Consider the following 20,973-nt stretch of genomic DNA (forward strand, 5'->3'; position numbering starts at 1 on the left):
ACTTGTTGGCTTAAAACCTAAACCCTGTGAGGATGAATTTCAACTTAATTTTTTTTTGATGAGCCAGAACTCAGTTTGGACTCCTCAGTTCACTTGATTCTCAGCATCCCCTTCCCCTACGCTACACTTAATTTTTAGGATAAATGATAGACACCTACTTTAAAATTTTTCACGAAGTTGTGATAAACATTAACTCTGAGACTTGTCCTCAGGTCAGAGCATGCACATTCGACTCTCCAGTGCCTCTCGTGTCTGCAGCAGATGAGGCCTGCCAGTAGTGAGGGGTGTCTTGCTACCTCAAAGGCTACAAAATCTTTATACACTTCGAAGAAAATTTTAGTTTTGCTCAGGATCTTGTGTATAAACTGAAAAGCTTATAGCTCTGCAAGTTTAAACTTTTAAACCACATCTTCAGCCCGCCTCTCATTTAACTGGAAAACGGAATTGCCCAGCAGTCCCGGTACCTTCTCGCCTTCACTGGGAGTTGGGGCCAGTCGGGATCTGGTGTGTGCTTGTAGTCCAAGGGAGTTGGCATGAGTGGAGGCAGCAGACATCTGGTGAGGTTAAAACGGAGTTTGGAGAGGGGACATTGTTTGGGGCTGGCAAAGCAAGTAGTTTGGGTACCACTTGAATTCTGGCCTACAGATGAGTTCAGGCAGAGAATAGGGTAGAGTGGGAGAGGAGGGCCATTCGGGGAGTAGTGGGATGCATTTGGGGATCTCCTGTCCTTGAGAAAGGCAGACGGCAGAGGTGGCTGGTAAACACTAGGTTGAGCCTTTGTAGCTCTCCATGGTACTCTGAAGCAGTTAAGAGGCAAATTGGTTTGCATTTGTATCATTATCTACTCAGGACCTAGTGGTAATGCAGGTAGCAAGTTTTCTTCATTTTCGAACAGGATTTGTTTTTGCCACCTGTGTGCAGTAACCTTCCTGCTGTCTCATGGAGTCCTGTTCAGTGTGACTGTCACTGCTACTCAGTAGCAAACTAAAACTATGTAGCACAGGGCCTCACAGTAAAGCCCTGCGTGTCCACAGTTTGCTCGGTTGTTGCCACATGGTGCTGTCGCATAGCACTGACTGTAAATCTTACCCCTGATTGCATATCCCACTTGTTTATTGTTTAAGGAGGTTGCGGAGGAAAATAAAAACCAGTGCCTGGGCCATACCATCAGAGATTGCTGCAGGAGATCCAGGGCGTCTATAGTTTCAAAAAGCCCCACAGATATTTTTATGACATGAAGCCAGAGTTGAAAACCACAGGCAGAAGTTGCAAGTTGCTTCAGAGGCAATCAGACATGTTTAATTTGGCCCATTTAGGTTTTTCTTTGTTTTTAATTAGGAGCCAACGCTTAAAAATTCTGAGGTTTCTGGGAAAAAAATAATCCAAGTTTCTGATTTCTCTTGAAAAATAGGAATGAGCCTTGGCCTGCATCCCTGCATAATACAACTTGCCAGGTCTGAGGAGCAGCTGCTGCCCTTGAGATAGGCTGTGCGCCCTCCTAGACACCACAGTTCCCACCGAGTCGTTTGGGCCTGGCCCACTTCCTCTTCCTCCGGCGCCTATCCACCCCCAGGTTGGCATTTGGGTTTCAGCCCTCCTGTACCCCTCTTTGACATAGCATTCTTCCCACTCGGGGCACTCCTTACTCCAGCGGAAAGCTCTGACTGTCAGCGATTGATTCAGGATCCAGTGTCCGCCAGTGCTCGTACTCAGCAGCAGGTGGCGGCGGTTTTCCAAGATGGTCCAGAGGCCCCCCGGAGTCCCCGAGACCTTTTCAAAGGGACTGCACAAAGGGACTGCGAGTTCAGAACTATTTTCATAACAATACAAAGGCATCATTTCCCCTTTTCACTCACATTCTCTTGTGAATGGACAGTGGAGTTTTTTCCAGAGGTTATAACAGCACAGATGGACTGCAGAAGCAGATAAGAGAATCTAGCTGTCTTCTGTGCCACGCATTAGAGCTTTGTCAGAATGTAAAATTCCCCTTTTTTATGAGTTTATTTTGTTTTCAAAAAGCTATTTTTCATAAAAAAAACTTTATTTAGGTAAACCTTTACTGACTGTTAATCTTAACTAATTTTTGATACTTTCTTAGTTTTGATTTCTAATACAGTAAGTGTTGGTAGCTATAGCCCACATTTACAAAAGTTCCTGGGGAGCCTCAATAATTTGCAAGGGGGAAAAGGGGTTCCAGTGCTAAAAAGTTTGAGAATCCCTGGCATGTAATGTGGATCCCCAGTGTAAAGGGCCTGAGCAGGGCCTGTAGGGAAATTCATTCACGCAGGCTTCTCCCATCCCTCTAGCCCCTGGGTGATTTCAAACTGGGACTGCCCAGCCGGCTCCAATAGATACCTTGTGCCACATTTCGAAGCGCCTGGATTGACTGACTTCAGTTTGTGCCTCATCTCTGCCACTTACTTGCTCAGGACCTTGGGCAAGTTGTTGGACCTCAGTTCCTGCATCTGTGGAATGGGAACAGTGCTAATCCAATCTGAGGATAATCGTGTGATAGTCGTTTGAAGGGGCTAGGGCAGGGAGAGCTGGCTGGTACCAGTGTGTCCACCTCCAGACACTGAGTCGAAGAATCCTTCCCTGTGGATCAGTACTGTCAGGTTAATGGGAGCTGCTCCTCCTGAAAACTGAGGCATGGGGCACTACGTTTGTTCTCACTCTGACAAAGAAAAGTAGGAAATTGCAGACGTTAGTGGTTACCCCATGCACATGTTTAGAAGGCAGGCCTTGCTTCTACAGTAAGTTTAAAATGCTTTGACTAGGTTAAACTACCCCAGGTTTGCCACACAGAATCTCGGGAATTTGCTGGCTCGGTTAATGCCTACAGTGTATCTGTAATAGCAGAGCGGGAGTGGGGAAAACAGTTTTTGAGAGTTTGGCTTTCCCCACTGAGCAGGAGCTGGGCATCTAAGAGTTCATGGTCTGGGCTATTCATTATCATTGCCGTGGCTGCAGAGTGCACCCTGCTTGTGGAGTCTTCTTGTCAGAAGAGCAAGAATTATTTCAGCTGCTGGCATCTGCCACCAAGAGCGCAGGATGTGCCTTCACAGCCTTGTTGCAGTTTTCTCTGTCCCCACAGCTAGGGACCTGCAGGCTCTGTCTCCAGGATATGCAGCCCCACCCACTTTGTCCTTTCTCCAAAGCTACAAGACTAGCTGGAGCCACCATTGTCACTGCCACTTCATACCTGGATGACTGCTGGAGGCCTCCTCATGTTCCCCTTGCCTCTACTTCTACCTCCCCGAGATCTTTTCTCCTCACTGCTCCTAGGATAAGCTGTCCCAACATTTTATTACACAACTTTTCTAACACACACAAGGGGAAGGATCACATGAGGGCCACAGCCAGGGTGGACCTTTTAAAAATAGAAACTAGCCCTGCCCAGGTGGCTTGGTTGAAGTGTCATCCTGTACTCAAAAGGTTGCAGGTTCAATTCCTGATCAGGGTGCATATGAGAGGCAAGCAAGCAATGTTTCTCTCTTTCTCGCTTCCTCTCTCCCTAAAATCGATAAGAACATATCCTCAGGTGTGGATTTAAACACACACGTACAAGATCATGTCACTCCACTGCTTAGAGGACTCCACCAGCCTCCCTCTAGACTGGAGAAATCCAGACTCCTCACCCCCTCCCCAGCTCACCTTCCACCTTTCCCTGTGAACACCTTCAGACATGTTGGCCTCCAGGTTCTTGATGTCCTTAGGACTTTCATACTTGAGGTTCTCTCCGCCCAGTATATTTGGCCTTCACCCCTTTGTGTCTAAGGTTCAAATGATATCTCAGAGAAGCTTTACCCTCCCATCCCCTTCTACCCAGCCACTCTTTTCCACCCCCTGCTGTATCGTATAGCATCTGTCTCCAGAATTACTTCGGCATCTCTCACCCCTCTGAGTACTTGTTTCCTGTTCCCACTAGCGAGCAGTGGGAGCCATGCCGAACACGGTGCCTGGCACGGAGCAGGCGCTCAGTGAACCGCAGTGCGGGGAGCAAGACTTGGCTAGTTGGCCCTCCATCAGGTCTCGCTGGAGGCAATCTGAGCTGCTGTGCATTTGTGTTCGGATGTCCTGGCATCCAGGCCGCACTTGTAAGGGGCCAAACCCTCCTTTAAATGTGAGGCATTTATCACTGTTGGGGACCCAAGGTCCCATGCTTTAAGGTGGCATGAAAGTATTTGCAGACTTCTATGTGTAATTATGATGATGATAATGCCGACATGGAATTTGGGTAGTGTACCAGCACTTCCCAGCCACGCTATGTGCATCAGTTCATTCAGTCCTTCCTGAAGCTGTCTGGGGTCTAGGTACCAGCCCCATTGGACGAAGGACAGTATACAAAGAAAGTGAATTAACACGGTTGAGGCCATTTGGAGTGCACGGAAAAACCAGAGCCTGCATTCCCGAATTGCGTCATTTGGGTCTGCAGCCCTAGCAGGAGTTCTATATTCCTTATATCCTTCCTGTGAGGGGATTTCTGTTGTCTCTACTGGAACTCTTCAGTCTTATACTTCACCTCAGCTGCGCTGGTGTCGTGCTATCTAGTTGCAGAATAGAGAAGTGCTGTCAGCACTGGATCCCTGCATTTATCAGCGCTTTTAGGTGAAGTTGCTGACTTTGTATGATTTATTTAATAGGTTTGTTGGGTTTCTCTTGAAATCAAGGTACAGAGGTGCCCAAACTATAAGGTCTTCCCTCAGCAGCCTGGTCTGGGTGCAGGGGCAGGGGTGGAGGGTTTGGTTGCAGGGCCAGTAAGTAGAAGAGGCAGACTGCTGCTTGGCCTGAGCGGGGCTTCTGGGGGCAGGGTGGGGCGGGCCATAGGGCACCCAGCTCCCTCGGAAAGTCGGGCTTAGGATTCTGACCCATCTTTGCCACTTACCAGGTGTGTGACTTCAGTCAAGGCCCTGGTCTGTCCAAGGCCTCTCCATTTTGTTTCATGATTTGCAAATCAGAGATGAGAAATGATATCTGCGCTGTGGGGGTTGTGATAACATTCGATGAGACTGGGCGTGTGGTACACCTACCACTGTCTAGTAAGGCCATTCCACAATTGTGAGTTACTTGTTGCTCTCATTGTTGTTAAAGGTGTTGAGGTGTGGCAGTAAGATGAGAGCAGTAAACATTGTCTCCGCTTTCAGTAGGTGAGGGCAATGGCAGGATAAAGAGCATTCCAAGGGAAAAAATGCATAAAATAAAGACAGCACTGTCTCCCAGAATTGTGCCCCCTATGATCTGCGTGAGACCAGTTGAGAGTCGCCTGAGGAAAAATACTTATATATTCCAGTACCGAGAAAAATAGTTCAGGGGCCCACCACCCTCCACTAGCTGGGCTGGGCAGCCACTGAGCAGGTCCACTAACACAGGGAGGCGTCACCTAGCAACAGCATGGTTGAGATCAGTGTCATTCTTCACAGAGAATTAACCTGTGAACGGAGTTGACACATTAGTAACGAATTCACCTTCGTGTTCCTGCACAGAACTGTTTATAGTAATTCCTGAGGAGAACAATGACTTGAAGGGCTGACGGTGTCACAGGATTAAAGCTGTTGCCACACATTAATACTGTTATTTGTGTGGGCAAGATGCTTTCCATATTTTTTGCACAGATAAGAAGATTAAGACACATCAGCCCAGGATTAAAGCTCATTTTACACAAGAACCTTGCTGACATTTTAGACAGCAACTCCAAGTGGCCTTCCAGAGGGGGACTGTTTCCTGGCAGATGTTCGAGTCATCGTTTAGGAGGGGAGTAAACAGACAGGAAAGATAATCCAGGTTCCCTTCTCTGCATTTTCCTGGGTCTGCCAGTTTTCTTCTATTTAGTTTAACCGAGATCCTCAGAGACAAAGGTCTGAGGCAGCCACAGGGGGGTGCCAAAGCTTGTCACAGGACAGGTCCACCTTTGGGATTTCTGTGTGCCAATCCCTCCAGGGCCTGAAGGAAAGTTTATGTGAAAGGGAGGAGTAGAGAGAATGTGCGTATTTTCAGTTTAGAATCTGAATTTGTTATGTAAAGTATTACATGGTTAAACATTTGACAATGAAGACAGTGCAGTTGGTTGCCCCACTGACTGTGTATCTTGGAATGTATCTTGATTCACAGTTTCCATCAGGATTCAAAGAACTGGCTACTGGCTTAAGTGCACAGTTGACCAAAGCATATGGCACGTTACTTGTTGAAGCCTTGGGCCCACTCCAGAACTCATGGCTCGCCCTCTAGTTTTATTGGGCTGGCTGGGCAGAGCGCCCTGACAGTCGTGGCCATGTCAACAATGCCTTCGGAAGCAGGGCCCTGAGAGCAGAGGTTAGGGTGTGCGGAAGGGACCCTGGCAGAGGTTTGGAATGAGAGCAGAGATCGACAGAGACGCGCCTGGGCTCACCTGTCCGTGCTTACCACCAGGACTGCAGAGACCAGATGCAGGACACAGGCCCTGCCTTCGGGGATCATAGCTGGGGCTGTCCCATTTTGCATCTGAACCTAGCAGTTAGGTGGAGGGGAGTGGGGGCAGAGCCCATGCTGTGAGCCAGGATGTCATCAGGGGCTCATGCTTTTCCTCTGCTGGCCAGTGAGCCCCCCTCCACTCACACACGTACAGTTTGCCCTGGGGGGTGGGGGTGGGGACGACAGGCCAGGATTTTGCTCCACTGGGCTGTGTGATCATTATCAGGCATCATAGTTGGGCTAGGGCTGGTGCTCTCCTGGGCACAGAAGGGGTCTGAATGGAGCAGAGTAGCCATCTTAGACGTGGCATGTGGCACTTGGAAAGCCATGGTGAGGCCGAAGCACCCGACACATCCCAGACAGTAGAGCCCATGCCACCCAGAGGCGGGCTGTTTTTTGAGGTGACTTGGGCGCTCTGTGTCTCACCCTGTTGCACACACCACTGTGGCCACCGTCGCCCATGGAACACAGTCCTCAGGCTTTGTTGAGGCTGTTTTGGAAGGGGATGGGGGGATCCCTGGTCAAGTAATTGGGCAGCATTTCGTTAAAGAAGTTTGTTTATTGTGAGTTTCTGTAACCCTTCCTATGCTGGTGTGTCAAGCCAATTCTCCAGGAAGGCTGCATTTTCACAAACTAATTGATCAGGAAGCATTTCACAGAAAAAGAAAAAAAAAACACACAAAAACACCTGGTTGGTGGAATCTGGATTGAATAATCTGCATTTGACTTAGATTGTAATATTTTAGGTCTTAGTGGTGTCCTGGATCTCTAGAAGTTTCTGGTGGTGGTTTTCCCTTGTAAAAGAAAGGCTAGGCTGGGAGTTCAAGCAGATCATATAGAACCTTCATTGCTTGACAACCAGAACCTATTTGGTGATGGGACAGTTAAAAAAAACATCTGCAGCTACTCCGATGAGGGCAGGGCCAGCCTATTTGGAAGGGGTGCGTGTCTGTTGTCATTTTGTAATACCAGTACTAATTTGGCAATTTACAGACGGGGCTCTCTTGGAGCTGAGCAGAAATGAAATGTAACTCTTGTGCTTCCTGTTTTAGGTAGAGAACTGACTGACTGAAGTTCATGGGTATGTTTTAGTGCGATGGTTGGGTCAACCATGGCTGCCAAACTTCCCCTTGGTGGGGGTCCCAGTAGGACCCAAGGTGGGCTGCCACAGCCCCGTCCTTCTCAGTCGTAGTCCTTGTGGTGAAGGACATTTCATTCACTCTGTAACTGCTTGTTGGTCATTCGTTTCGTGTGTGGCTCTAAAGCCTCTGAGGTGAACACCACAGAGGCCTTGCTCTTACAGAGCTTCTGTTCCAGAAGTAGAAGCCGCCAGCGAGCAGATACACAACCCACTGTGAGCTTTGGGCCTTGTATACAAACACACTCCTCTCTTTTAATCAATGTTTTAGCCTAAAGTTTTCTGCCCCCAGCTTCCTGTTCCCGTTTTTCTCATGATTCCTTGCACAGAATAAGAGCTTAATATATATTCGTTGATTACATAGCAGCTCGTGTTAAGCACATGAAGAAGTACAGAGGAGTTTAGTTCAAACATTTATTGTATGATTCTTACATGGTACCCATCAGGTAAGGTGCAGAGTTGTTTTGGATGCTGTATCCATAGTCTCCCAGTCTCCCCGACAAGTAGCCACGGTATGATCCATATAAGCCAGAGTATGCTTGGGAGCACAGTTTAAACTGAAGGTTTGCCCTGGCCGGTATGGCTCAGTTGGTTGGCCATCATCCTGCAAACCCAAAGGTCACAGGTTTGATTCCCGATCAGGGGAAATGCTTGGGTTGCAGGTTCGGTCCCTGATAGGGGCATGTGTAAGAGGCAGCTAATCGATGATTCTCTCCCTCTCTTTCTCCCTCCCTTTCCCTCTCTCTAGAGTCAATAGAAGAAAAAAATTATTTTATATTTATATATATAGTAAGATTTTATTTTTTTTATTTTTTAGAGAGGGGAAGAGAGGAAGAGAAACATCAGTGTGTGGTTGCCTCTCACACGCCCCCTACTGGAGACCTGGCCCACAACCCAGGCATGTGCCCTAACTGGGAATCAAACCAGGGACCTTTGATTTGCAGGCCGGCACTCAATCCACTGAGCCACACCAGCCAGAGCTAAAAGAAAAAAAAATTCATAAGAGTAAATAAATAAGCAAACTGGGGGCTTCCTGAAGGAGACGGTGTTTGTATCTGTGTCATGGATGAGTGTTGACCATGAAAGAGAAGGAGGGAAAGTGTTCTAGGCAGAGGGATTAAACCAGGCAGAGTGATTAAACCAGGCAGAACTGCAGAAGTGTGACAAAGCACTGCAGAAGTGTGATAGTGCCACCTATCCCTTGGGCAGGTGGGATGTGGTCTGTTTGAAGGGGCTCTAACCCTAGTCTAGGAGGAAATCGCAGAGTTTTAAGCGTGCATTTCACCCCAGTGGTTGTGACTGTTCTGCAAAAGCCAGGCTTAAGGGGACCCTCAAGTAGAGGCCAAGAAGGAAGGTCTGCACTCAGAAGGTGGTGGCAGGTGTGGGTCGAGCAGCCACTGCTAGGAATTCTTAAGGGTGGATCTGCTTGGGTCTCACCTGGTGCTCCTGCTCTTTGTGTGGCTGCTTTCAGAGCTCAGACCTCATGGTCCCCTCTGTAACCTCTCTCTGCCCCCAGCTGAGCAACATGCCAGCTGCAGTGTAGAATTGTTCCTCCTTGGGATGGGTCCTCTCCCAGTTACACTGGACCCTGCCACGTGGTCCTGTCCTGTCCCCGGGCCCAGACAGCCCAGGCCTCTTTGAGTTGCCCTCCTATGTGCCTGCAGACCAGAAAGCCCTTCCTCTGCCATCCAGATGGTTCTGTCTTCGTCCAGTCCTTCCTAACCAGCCTGGCAGTAATTTTCTCTAGTGTCCTCCCCCCTTGCTCATCCTCTCATCAGGTATTTGTGGAGTCCCTGCAAGGTGCAAGTACTGTTGCACACCGGCAGACAGTGAGGGGGAACCAGGCAGTCTCCTCTCTCCTATAGTTGACATCCTAGTCGGGGAGATAGACCGTAAATACATCATGTATCAGCCGGTGATCCCTGCTGTGAAGAGAAAGACCCCTGTGAGGCCAAACGTGGTTTTTTCTAGGGAGTAGTGTGTGTGTTTAATGAACTCCGCAGCAGCAAGGCCCCACTCTCAGGCTGGAGGCCCTTAGACACAAGGGGCAGAAATCCAGAGTTTATTAAGTAAAAATCAGCATCTGTTGACTTAGCTGAAAAGTCTTGGGGGTGGGGTTAGCTTTGGGCCTGGTGGACTCTGGGCCTCCAGCAACAGGATTTAGTTTCCTCCTCCGCTTCCCGCTGGATTGGCTCCTAGTCCGGAGTCCCATGTAATGACAGGCTGCTGCTGGCAGCCCCAGGGTTACCTCCCCCCAGCTCAGCAGAGAGAGAACTCCCCTTCCCCAGTAGCTCCAACAAAAATCCTGGACTTGAGTCTCATTCACCATCAGCAGCCTGGCCTTACCACGTCACTGCATCCCCAGGGGTCAGGGCACACAGTACTTCTCCTTAGGCTGGACCCAGGGCTAGGCTCCATCTGAAACTCAGAGGTAGGTGAGAGGTGGTTTTCTAAAGAAAATGGGTGGTTGGAGGAGCTGGGCTGCCCAAAATCCTGGCTTCCTGTATACCCCAGTGCCTTGCTGCTGGTGGGGAGTCAAACACAGAAGTGAGGCTGGGGCCTGGACCTCCAGCCCCTGATGCTGGGCTTGTGGTGCACAGGGCAGCACCAGAAGGTTTCTGGGATTCCCTGTGGTAGACGTGTGGATAAGCTGCTGCCACCCCCAGTGTCCCTCCAGCATTGCTTTGCTGTCATTTATGGCCTGGCGTAGGTATGTTCATTGATATCCCCCCATCCTGGTGTGTTGGGCAGCAGCCGCACACTGTGCCAGGACATGGCTGCTTAGGGAAGCACAGAAGCCTTGATGGTGATCCTTCCACCTTCCTCCCTTAGCACTTTGGTCTCATGCATGTCATTCACCCATGTTCACCGTGGGCTGTGCACACTGAGGACTGTCGTGGAGAATAGGACTCTGGAACAGTGCAGCCTCAGTGAGCACGGCAGAGGGAATGGTCACCATCAGTGGGCCATTGTCCCCAGGTTGAGACTGATGTTTGCCCTGCTTTTCCAGGGAGGGGCAGTTTGGAGGGTGGGGAGTGGAACAGGGTCTGTTTGATTGTCTTAGTCTTCTCCCTTTTCCTCCTCAAACCTTGTCTTCACCCTGTTTTTACTCTGGGTGATCGCTGTCACCTCCCAACTGGTCTCCCCATATCACCCTCTCCCCCAAATGGTTGACTCTAAACTGAAACCAGCCACCGTGCCTCCCTAAGTTCTCTCCAAGGCTGCCATCTACCCCTGGGCTCCATGCCTTCACACCTGCCACTCTCCCTGCCAGGCTCTTCGTGAGACTTCACCACAGCAGCCTCTTCTCAGGGACATTTTCCTGACACTCTCAACAAGACACTTTTCCCAGCTCCCCCCACGTGACCACCCATAGGAACTGTGAACCGTGTCTCCATCCTGCATGGCCGTCCTGCCGGGGCAGAGCTGTGTGAATGTAAATTTCCGGTAAACCTCAGCCTCCCCGACTGGTGGCTCTGTGACGGCAGGACTGTGCAGGTGCCCTGCGAATTCCTGACTCCCCTGGCTTCCCATCCACTGCCCACCCTTGGATCCTGAAGGAGGCCCTGGGCAACCCCCACAGGGTCGTGAGCACACCCGGAGCTGGAGTCCAGGTCAAGGGGCCTCCTCCAGGGAGTGGAAGCCGCCAGTGGGCGGCTTCACCCCAGTGGTTGTGAGGTCCTCATTACAGTCCCCTGGCCGGCAGCAGTGGCTTCGTGGGCTGCCCCTGGATAGGAGACAAGTTGTGCTGCCTGAGAACGGCAGGCGGCACAGCCCTGGTCCCGCCAAGTGACGGGACATCTCAGAGGGTTTTCTCCTTCAGCAGCCATGCAAGCTGGACTCTCAGACTCCCACAGCCCCATACATAAATCTTTTTTTTTTTTTTACTGGCTATTCGCTTAGAGAACCAGGTGGAGTGTTGGGTGGGGTTCTCCACAGAGCTCGAGCCGTGTGGGCAGAGGTTACAAACTGGTTGACCTGTGGCCTCAATGGGCCTACAGTTTGAAAAAATAAGAATAAAAAACCTAAACTAGTCTCCAGCATTTGAAATTCAGGAGATGCCACATAAAGATCGAATTCCCTGTGCCAAAGTTCTTCCAAGCCCCTGTTGGTGGCGCTGAATAGCTGCCGTCTCCAACACCCTGCCACCAGGCACACTCCCCACTGCGCTCCCTTGATCGGCATGGGGCCTGTTCTAAGGGAGCCTTAAAAGCTTTTTATTGGTGTGTAACAAGCATACATACTCTGCCATTCAGTGTTGCATTGTCACAAACTGAACACCTCACGTCTCCAAGTCACAAAACTGTTTTCTAAGTGATTTGATGACCTTTGGAATTACTAGTTTTATATTGGGTTTGTTGTTTCTTTTTAACTTATTACAAACAAATGTAGTTTTGTTTGCTGTATAAAATAGTGTTGGGGGGAAAAACACCAATTTTTCTTTTTACAGAAAAGCCTGCTATTGCTCCGCCCGTCTTTGTGTTTCAGAAGGATAAAGGACAAAAGGTAAGGGGCTGGTATGTCCTCTCTTCACCTCTCTTTTCTCCCGGGGATCTCTCTCCCTAGGTCACATGGCCAAGGATGCTTCTGCTCTTTAAGGTTTCGCATTGAGCTTAGAGGAAAAAGGTCCAGTGGCTTTAGGTTACCGTGGCGAGAGGTTGAGATAGGTATGTGTGGAAAGGGTTCAGAGACCCTCCTTTAAAGACTGGTGGTAGAAAGCTTTCTCCTCATTCTGAACTATTTGACTTAGAAATACTACTGCACATCAGGAAAACCAGCGAGAGCGAGAAGAGTAGAAGGAAAATGTAGAAGGAAGGAGAGGAGGGACAGGAAGGGAGAGAAAAGCTGGGTGAGAGACCAGCTGGTGGTTCAGGGGGAAAAAGTAGGAACTTTATTTAAAGATTTTAGGGGGATATTTTGGCCCCAACCAACTTGGCATAATTATATTTAGAATAATTATTAGTTGGCTGGTACTGTATATACCATTCATCTTTGTTGGGTTGATTTCCTCTCTTGGATCTTCAATGTCTTGATCAAACTGTTGGAAATACCTTGCCTAATTCATAGTGATGAGCTGGTACCTCAGTTGCATTCCAACTGTCACATGTTGTTTATCTTGAGTCACAGGTCTGACAAATCAGTGTGGAAGCTTGAGGTTGTGTCCAAACTTAGCCGATGTTCTGTGGTGATGCTTCCCAAGCTTGTCTGAGGACTCCCTCTATTTGTCAAAAAAATGGATGATTCCTCCCCACCCATGACCCAGGCAAGATAGCAGGTAATTTAATGCCCATAGCAAGATTTCAAAGGGACCGGGTGTGTTGTGAAATCCATTTGCAATCTTGCTGATAAGAAGCGCATTTGAGAATTGGGTCAAGGCTGGGGATCCCCAGACCAGGTCCTCTGGTAGATCCCCAGTCTCGCAGCAGGGTGGCCAGCTCTGAGGTTGGGGACTGTTGGCCTGGCAGTTTGAGACTCCTGGCAGTCCAGTCACTGCTTGTAGATTTTGTCCCGTGGTCTGAGAAGAAAGGCCAGCCTTTTTTTTTTTTTCTGTGCAGCCCAGTTTTTCTGGAAAATGTTCAAGCACTAGACCAGGAAGAGACCTTGTGTGTAGAGGGGACAAGAAGGAGAGGGGGTTGCCCTAAAACCCGCCACCCACACCCACTCTCACTGAGCAGTGTCTCCTGTATGGGCAGGGTCTTCTCTGCTGGGCTCGTTCTCACAGTAAACATTCCCATCTTTAGTCCTCTGCTGAAGAACCGGACAGCCTGAGAAACTGTTCTTCCCTCTTTTTGTTTTTGCTTGTTTTTGTTGTTTTCCAGGAGGTATGTTAAAGATACATCAACCTCTACTGTGTCCTCTCCCCAGGACTCGGACATGTACTAACAGCTTAGTTACCTGTGTTTCTAATCATCCTTCCTTTGGAAAAGGGTCAGCCACTGAAGGGCTGATGTGTTTCCTCTTGCTTTTTAGAAATGGATGTGTTCCATTTGTTTCTCTTATAGATGTAAGTCACTTCTAAGGTTTTCCATTAAATCAGGGTTTTCTAGAATTTTGAGTTTTATTATGATCATCTTTTGAGTCACTTTTAGCTTAAAACGGAGATCAGCAAACTAAGGCCAAGCTCCACCACCTGTTTTTGTAAATAAAGTTTTATTGGCCCATCCCCTTCACTGTAGCTGAAGCTGATTTCCCCGTTGTAACAGCAGAGTAAAGTAGCTGGGACCCCAACCCTATACACCTGTGGAGTCAAGGCTATTTAGCATTTGGTCCTTTACTGAAAAAGTTTTGCCAACCTCAGATTTAAGTGAGCAATAGAATTTAGTAATTCTTTACATCTGAGGACTTTTGGACAGCCAAGAGGATGAAAAACTAAAATGTCATATTTGTTCAGCTAAATTCAAAATGCGTTTAAAATTACTAATTCCTGTTTCAGTATTATTTTCACAATTGAGGTGGTTCTGTTGAAGTGGTTCTGTTGCTTTGGGTTTTTCTTCTTTGTTTACTTTGTTACAAATTTATTGGGGGGACATTGGTTACTAAAATTACAAAGGCTTCAGGCATACAATTCGATAACACATCATCGTATCCTGTGTGCTCACCACCCCAAGTCAAGCCTCCTTCCATCGCCATTTATCCCCCTTTAGCCTCTTCCACTCCCTCCCCTCTCCCTGCCATTACCTTCATAAATTTTATGGAAATTATGTAAATGGTGACATTGAACCAGAAGAGTGGTGGATAGTCATTCTCATCTTAAAGTATGCAAATGCAAATGCAGTTTTTATCAAAATACTGACTCAAAGCCAACTCTAACGGACTTCTAAAAATAATTGATCTCCAGGTCATCAGAGTTCAGCTCTCCACTTCTGTTGCAAGATCGCCAAAAGGATGTGGGAAACCTCTGTGTTTAACAGCAGAATCGGGAGGAGCTTTTGTGACTGTCCTTTAGGGCTGCTTTCCGAGCTGTCAGGTAGATAGTGGCCATGTGGACACAGAGTCTTCTTCTTTCTCTGTTACTATGACAGCTCAGGAGTAAGGCAGAAAGTAAACAGTAACTTGGTTAGCTTTGTTTCCTTGACGTCCCGTTTCAAGGAAGATGGAAGGGCAGCCTCTGAGGGGCAGCCACAATACTTCTGACAAAAGTTAGCGGTGGAGAATCTTCCAGTTTCATTCTCTCTTCCTGCCCACTTCCTTCTCACACTGCAGGCTCAGAGCAGGGAAAAAGCTGTTGGAGCTGGTTTTCTTCTGAGCGAACTTTTCTCCCTCTTTTGATCTTCAGTGTTTTATTTTGAAAATTTCAGCCTCAGAAAAGTTAGGAGAATGGTACTGAGGACACTTGGGCATGCTCCACTGGGCTTCACTGTAACATCTTTACTGTTAGCGATAGAAGCACATGACTGCAGTGTGTACCCATCAGACTTCTGCAGGTGCCGCCTGTCCGTGCCCCGTGCCACTGTCACGCGTGAGAAAGTGATCAGTGTCGCTTCTCGGCCTTTGGTTAAGATCAAGTATAGAAAATGATTATTAATTTAGAAGCCGCCTCCAGTATGTAAATCATCCTAATTGTCACCAAAATGTCCCTTATAGCTATTTTTTGAGCCACTTCTTGATCCACAAAGATTAAGTAGTCCCATTGTCATTGTGGGACCATTAGCTTCCTTGTCAGTAAATGGTCTCTAATCCACCAGTGGTATGTGCTTCAAAGAACCCCAGTACCCTCCTCCCCCCTTCAAAGAGAGCACACCACAGGCCCAGCTGTTGTTACTGAATCATGATTGAGATGATAGATCTGAAATTAGAAAAAAGAAAAACTAAGCTGCCAGCCTTAGATGCTTTTGTTTCTGTGTGGTGGTGAAGCCGCTCCACGGTCACTGTCAGTCCCCATTGACGACCTGTGCGTTCACAGCAGACTGCAGATTGCTGTCAGTGGCCTGCTGGTGGCGTCGCATATCAAGCTGTCAAATCCTCCTGTCGTCTAGTGTTAGAGGAGCTTTTCACATCCCGAACGCAGTCTTGTCTTCTTCCCATGCCTCCAGGCTTCCTCAAGGTGGCGCTCCTTGCGAAATGCTTACATTTTTGTGCATTTGTGTTTTTAAAGCAAAAATGACACCTTTTATTAACTGCCTTGATTGGAGGCAGTTTTTTTAATGTGAAAAGAATTTGAATCTCCTGTAGGTTTTCTTACTGTTTGTGATGACTAAATGTTTGTTTTGTTTTGTTTTGTTTTGTTTTCAGTTAGTTTATATTCCAAATATTTGTTAACCTAAGGGGGACAGCTTTGAGGTTGTACTGGCAGGATAATGCCCATATGGGAAAAAGACAGAAAGCAGTTGCAGAAATGCTTCCGAGCAGAAAGTCCAGTGTTGCTGAAAACACTGTATAGCGTGTTCAGACCTGATTTTGAAGCTTATTATTAGCATAACAAGTATATCCTGTGTGCACATTTTTGCTTGCATTTTTTGTTACTTTTGTCAGCCACATAGATTTTACGATACATGATCTAGGGTTAGGATCTGGCGTCTGGTTTTAACAAACGTTGAGAACTGCAGGCTCTGCCTTGGTTATTTGAGCTTTTCTTGTCCAGCAGAAACACTCAGACCCAAGGGGAGAATGCTGGAATAGCATTCATACTCTTTTTGGTGCTCCAATTTAGACTTCATTTTGAGTCCCCCATGCCATGAGGGCATTTTATGTTCTAAAAGCAGTGATTTTAAAAAAAATCCAAGTGGTTCAAATTATGGAGAAAGGCAGTTTCCCACAGAGCTCTGGGTTTAATTTTCTCTTGTCGGGTGTTAAATCTCTAGCCATAAAGTAGCAGCCGACCAGTGCATGAACTGACCTCAGCGCCCCTGGCAGGCGGGAGGAGCGGCGTGGGGAGGAGGCCTTTGTGCATGTGGCTCTCAGACCCCTGGATAGGCAGAGTTGGCTTGGGTGGCTTTTTAGATGTACGTGAGCTAACATTGTGTTGCTGTTGCTTTCCTAAGAATATTTGTAAGTTCTCTTAAATCCTCTTTTCATGTAGTTACTTTAATTCAACAAGCTCACGTGTTAGGAAATAGCCCCCACACCCCATCCAAAGAGGTCTCAGGCACGTCACACTCAGAAGAAACACAGCAGTGTCTGCAGGGAGGTAGGGAGCCCTGTAGTCACTTAGTTCACAAACTCAGAGAAATGGCTTCACATTGTGGGCGAGGCCAAGCAGGAGTGGACTGCCCCTCCAGAACACTGCTTTCTGACCCATTTCTCAAGAAGAGAGTCTTGGCCACTGAGCTCTCGGCCCACAGAAGCCCCCCAGCCCCCAGAAGCCCAAGAACCAGCTCAAAGAATGCCAGGGGTGTTGTGCTTTCGAGGATGAAGACTTCTGGAGCCCACCTTCTCTTACCTGGCTGTTTTCCAAATAAGCCCCTGTCTAGGGGGTTTGGATTGAGCCTGGGGAAGTTCTCAGCCAAGGTTCCAGCTAAACTCCCACTCTTTCCCCAACACAAAGCCAGGCTCCTTCGGTCACCCCACACCTCACTCACTAAGATGAGAAACTCTTCCTTCAGCTCAGGTTTAAGCAGCTAGAATAAATAGAGTGAGATTCAGAAGGCTTTGACCCTGGACACTCCATTCTGTGTCTGTGTGGTGTCCCAAGCCTGCCTCCCCACCTTTCCTAGCAGCCAGAAACGGTGCTGAGGGTAGTTCTTTCATCAGTATCTCTGAGGAGTCGTGTTAGTAACATGTAATCATCCCTGTTCCCATCTGATAGAGGCACCCACCCCCCTTTTCATCACCAGGAGTGTTTTTCCTCACTCGTGGCCCATAAGCAGCGTAGCTTCGTGCCAGGCCTCCTTGTACTTCTGAAAACGAAAGTCCAGACTTCCTGCACGCCCTGAAGCTCCTGCACAGCAGCACTTCGTGCCAGCTTTCTTGGCCCACCCTCCTGGGCAGGAACTGCTGGAGTTTGAGCCATCTCTAGCCTTTCGATCCCCCACCCCCGACCCCTGCCCCATGTTGTAGCCTTTATTTACATTGAAGGAAAATTGTCTTTTTTGCTCCCAGTCCTCTGCAGAGCAAAAAGACTTGTCGGATTCGGGAGAGGAGCCTCGGGGGGAGGCTGAGGCTCCCGACCGTGGCACAGGTCACCCCGAGTCAGCTGGTGAGCATGCTCTAGAGCCTCCTGCCCCCGCTAGCGCTTCAGCCAGCACTCCTGAAGCCCATCTTCCTCCTTTTCCACGAGAACTGGCAGGGGTAAGTCCACCTCCACCCAGCACTCTGTGGCCCAGGGGTCCCAACCCAGACCAGCCCTATCCCTCCGGGTCCCTCAGATTTAGACACTAGATTATAAGCTGCTGATGATAACTGAAAAGATGATCAGGATCTCTTCATCTCTCTTTAATTCATGCTGCCAAAGAGCAGGGAAAAATAGGTCCCCTTTACATGGAGACTTTTCTAGCTGGGAAAATACCCATAGCAAAAAGCCAGTCCTGTTTGTTGAAAGAGACACAAGGGGCCAAAAGAGGAAATGCGTAGTGGGTAGAACCTTCCAAATCAAATTTGACCCCATCTCCATTTGTTCTTTCTCTTCTCCCTGAGTCTGGGCCTCCGAGTTCAGTGTCTGAGAACACAAGGAGCTCTGGCTCCCTTAACTGTAGGAAAAGGGGGGGCCGACAGATCGCTCCACAAGGCTGACTGGGATGCCTGGCGAGGCTGGGAGCTGCTTGCCTTCGATCAAAGCAGGAAGAAGACTCTTCTCTGAACCCAGAGGGGACCCCTGGGCCCTTTGTCTTTGTATTAAGAAGGCTTCTGAAGATTATAGGTGGAGAAGATTATGAACTCTCAAGAATGAGAAATGTCTTGAGTGTTTGGAGTCTGATAAATTGGGAAAGGTAAACATTGTACATTCAGGATTGAAACTCCATAGGTACCTCATGACTGAGTCCCCCAATGCCGTGACAGGGAAAAATGACTTTTAACAAGAAAAGAGAGGACCCCACTCGGCCACAGAGAATGCCAGGCAGCGTTCCAGGGCGTCACAAGCCCAGGCCTGTAGCAGTCCCGGCGTCACATTACCAGCACTCTGTGTCCTTAAGGAAACCGTTGAATTTCAGTTACAGGCACCAAACCCTAGGCTATGCAGGAAGAAGCCATGTGTCAGCCAAGGTGAGACTGGGGTCACCTTTTAACACTTTGGAAAATTCAGTGTGTGGTGGATAAAGAAGTAACGGTTTTTACCAGCAGCGGGGAAACAGTCGTTCCTGGCATAGAAGTGTGTTTGGGGTATTGTACTCAGAAGCTCAGTAAAGATTCCAGCCAGGAGGCACTTATGCCAGAGCGTCCTGGCCTCCAAGCCCTCACACGAGAGCCGGCAGAGCAATAATTAGGTGATCGCTTTTTTGGTTCAGGGCAGAGTAGCTCCTGGAACCTCCTTCTGAGTTGAGCATTATTAGTTATTGCGTCTTCAGCCCTCACGCACACAGGACATCATGTTCTCAGTGTCCTGAGAGCAGATGACCTTCACGTGGATATGCCCAAGAGGCTCTGAAGCCTTCTGCTGCTGCCTAGTCTGAAAGGCACAACTTACAGAGACATTAGCTGGAAAGGTTGACAGTTTTCAGCTGAGATTAGCAGATGGTGAGATCCCAGAGGTTGTTTCATGCCAGCTGCTCTTCCAAAGGCACTCAGGCTCTCTTGGGTCTGCTTACTTCTAGGGCCCCCGTGGTAAGACTGGTGGGTCCCTGCCTCCTAAGAGGCCCATGCAGGAAGTGTCCTGGGGAGTCTTACCTATGGCCAGCCCAAATATTGATATCTGAGGAACTCTCCTCCGTTCTTGTGGACTTGGGGTTGGAGACTCTACTTCTGAGAAATTCAAATGGTCCCCAGACTGGCAAATGCAAGGTCAAGTGTTCTGGCAGGGAACCTCAGGATGGATTGTGACGTTACCGTGGGAGGTAGCCAGGCCTTGGAGCGGTTTATGAACAGAGCAGTACAGTGTCAGAGGCCATGCATCTAACATACACACATGCATTGTTTCAGCATTCATAATTATAGGAATCTTCAATTCCGTTTGAAGTACCAGCAGCGCTGCCACCATCACATCATTTGGGGACAGTTTGAGGGCTCACTGAGGGCTTGCTCCGTGGGGCGCTCTGCAGGGAAAACCCTGGCAGGTTGCTAGTGGCTCCCATCAACTGGCTTTCCCCACTGACTGGGCAAGTTCAAGCAAACTACACGTGAGTTCACAGGTCAGTGAGAACATAAATCAAGGCAGAGGAACCCAATCCCAGCTTCTCAGGCTGAGATTTTCCCTTGATTAACTCACTGTTTTTGCATCAGAACAAATTTGGATCTTGTTCTATATCGAATCACAGTTCAGGAAGTCGCCCACATGTTACTCAGCAGGTCTCATCCATCATGTTCTGTCTCTTCGCTGTGCCGCTGTCCCTCGGGGGACTATAAAGCACAAGCCCTTTGTGGTGAATAGTGGCTTGCTGAATTGTTAAAGAGGTCCCTGATCGTCTTTCAATCTCATCGGCACTCTAGCCATGGAAGACTCAGTACCAGAGAAAAGTCTATGTATCAGACTTCCTGGCTCTCAGCAGGCAGTTTGAAAAAGACCAAACCACATTCAGATTCAGTTCTCTGACCCGGAGGAAACGAGCAGCTTCGTGCTTACTCCAAGCCTGGCTGAAGTCTGCTGGACCAAAGCTCCCAGCCAAGGCGCTGATGAGCCTGAACTATGTTTATGAGACCCACCAGAAAGCTTAGATGGATTCTGGAACAAGTTCCGTGGCTGGATAGCTTCCCTCATCTTCCAGCTCCTGCACAGGGTTTGACTTTTGTTCCGTCCCCGCCCTTCATGTCTTTGGAGACCACTTCTGTTTTTCTTTTTTCAGTGTGCCTTTTTGGTAAGAATTTCTGAGCTGGTTGCCTCAGTCGCAGAATACACAGCATTGAATTGGCCCATAGTGTGAAGTACACAATCAGCCGTCCCTGCTCTTAACTGATTTTCATCCCATAGCCCAGTGGTCCCGAACCTTTTTGACATCAGGGGCCAGTTTCCCCTCCCCCACCCCACCCCTCAACCAGGAGGGGGTGGGAATAGGGGGCGGAGCTCAGGCAAGCTTCACTCAGCCTGGTTCCCATACAGGCCCAAGGCCCAGGGGTTGGGGACCACTGCCCTAGCCAGCCAGGCTTCCTAACTGGTCAGACCAGCGTCACCGAGGCCGAAGCAGGCCAAGTGGTATCCAGTGTTTTCTGACTTGGTCTTGGAAAACAGCACCCTTCTGCCTGCACCGCCCTGTGTGCCTGTGTCTGCGTCAGCCCCTGAGACAGCCTCCTGCTCCATCCCTTTCCCCGGACTGGCACCTTCGTCTCCCTCAGGCCACACCAACCAGCCTCACAAGAGCCAT

General features: G+C 48.7%; 1 protein-coding gene across 8 annotated transcripts in view; it reads left to right on the forward strand.

The window, feature by feature from the left end:
* RANBP3 (RAN binding protein 3) overlaps positions 1-20,973 on the forward strand; it is a 51,776-nt gene that overhangs the window by 5,253 nt on the left and 25,550 nt on the right. For 4 of the 8 annotated variants that reach the window (XM_045831476.1, XM_045831477.1, XM_045831478.1 and 1 more), the window contains exons 2-3: positions 12,036-12,091; positions 17,624-17,812. In XM_045831476.1, the coding sequence (XP_045687432.1) occupies positions 12,036-12,091; positions 17,624-17,812 (245 nt within the window). Of the gene's footprint in view, positions 1-12,035; positions 12,092-17,623; positions 17,813-20,973 lie in introns of those variants that run through there. The other 4 variants (XM_045831480.1, XM_045831481.1, XM_045831483.1 and 1 more) reach the window with 2 other exon arrangements.

The sequence above is a fragment of the Phyllostomus hastatus genome, unplaced genomic scaffold (assembly GCF_019186645.2).
Source record: "Phyllostomus hastatus isolate PE091 unplaced genomic scaffold, TTU_PhHast_1.1 phas_contig_159, whole genome shotgun sequence".
Taxonomy (NCBI): Eukaryota; Metazoa; Chordata; class Mammalia; order Chiroptera; family Phyllostomidae; genus Phyllostomus; species Phyllostomus hastatus.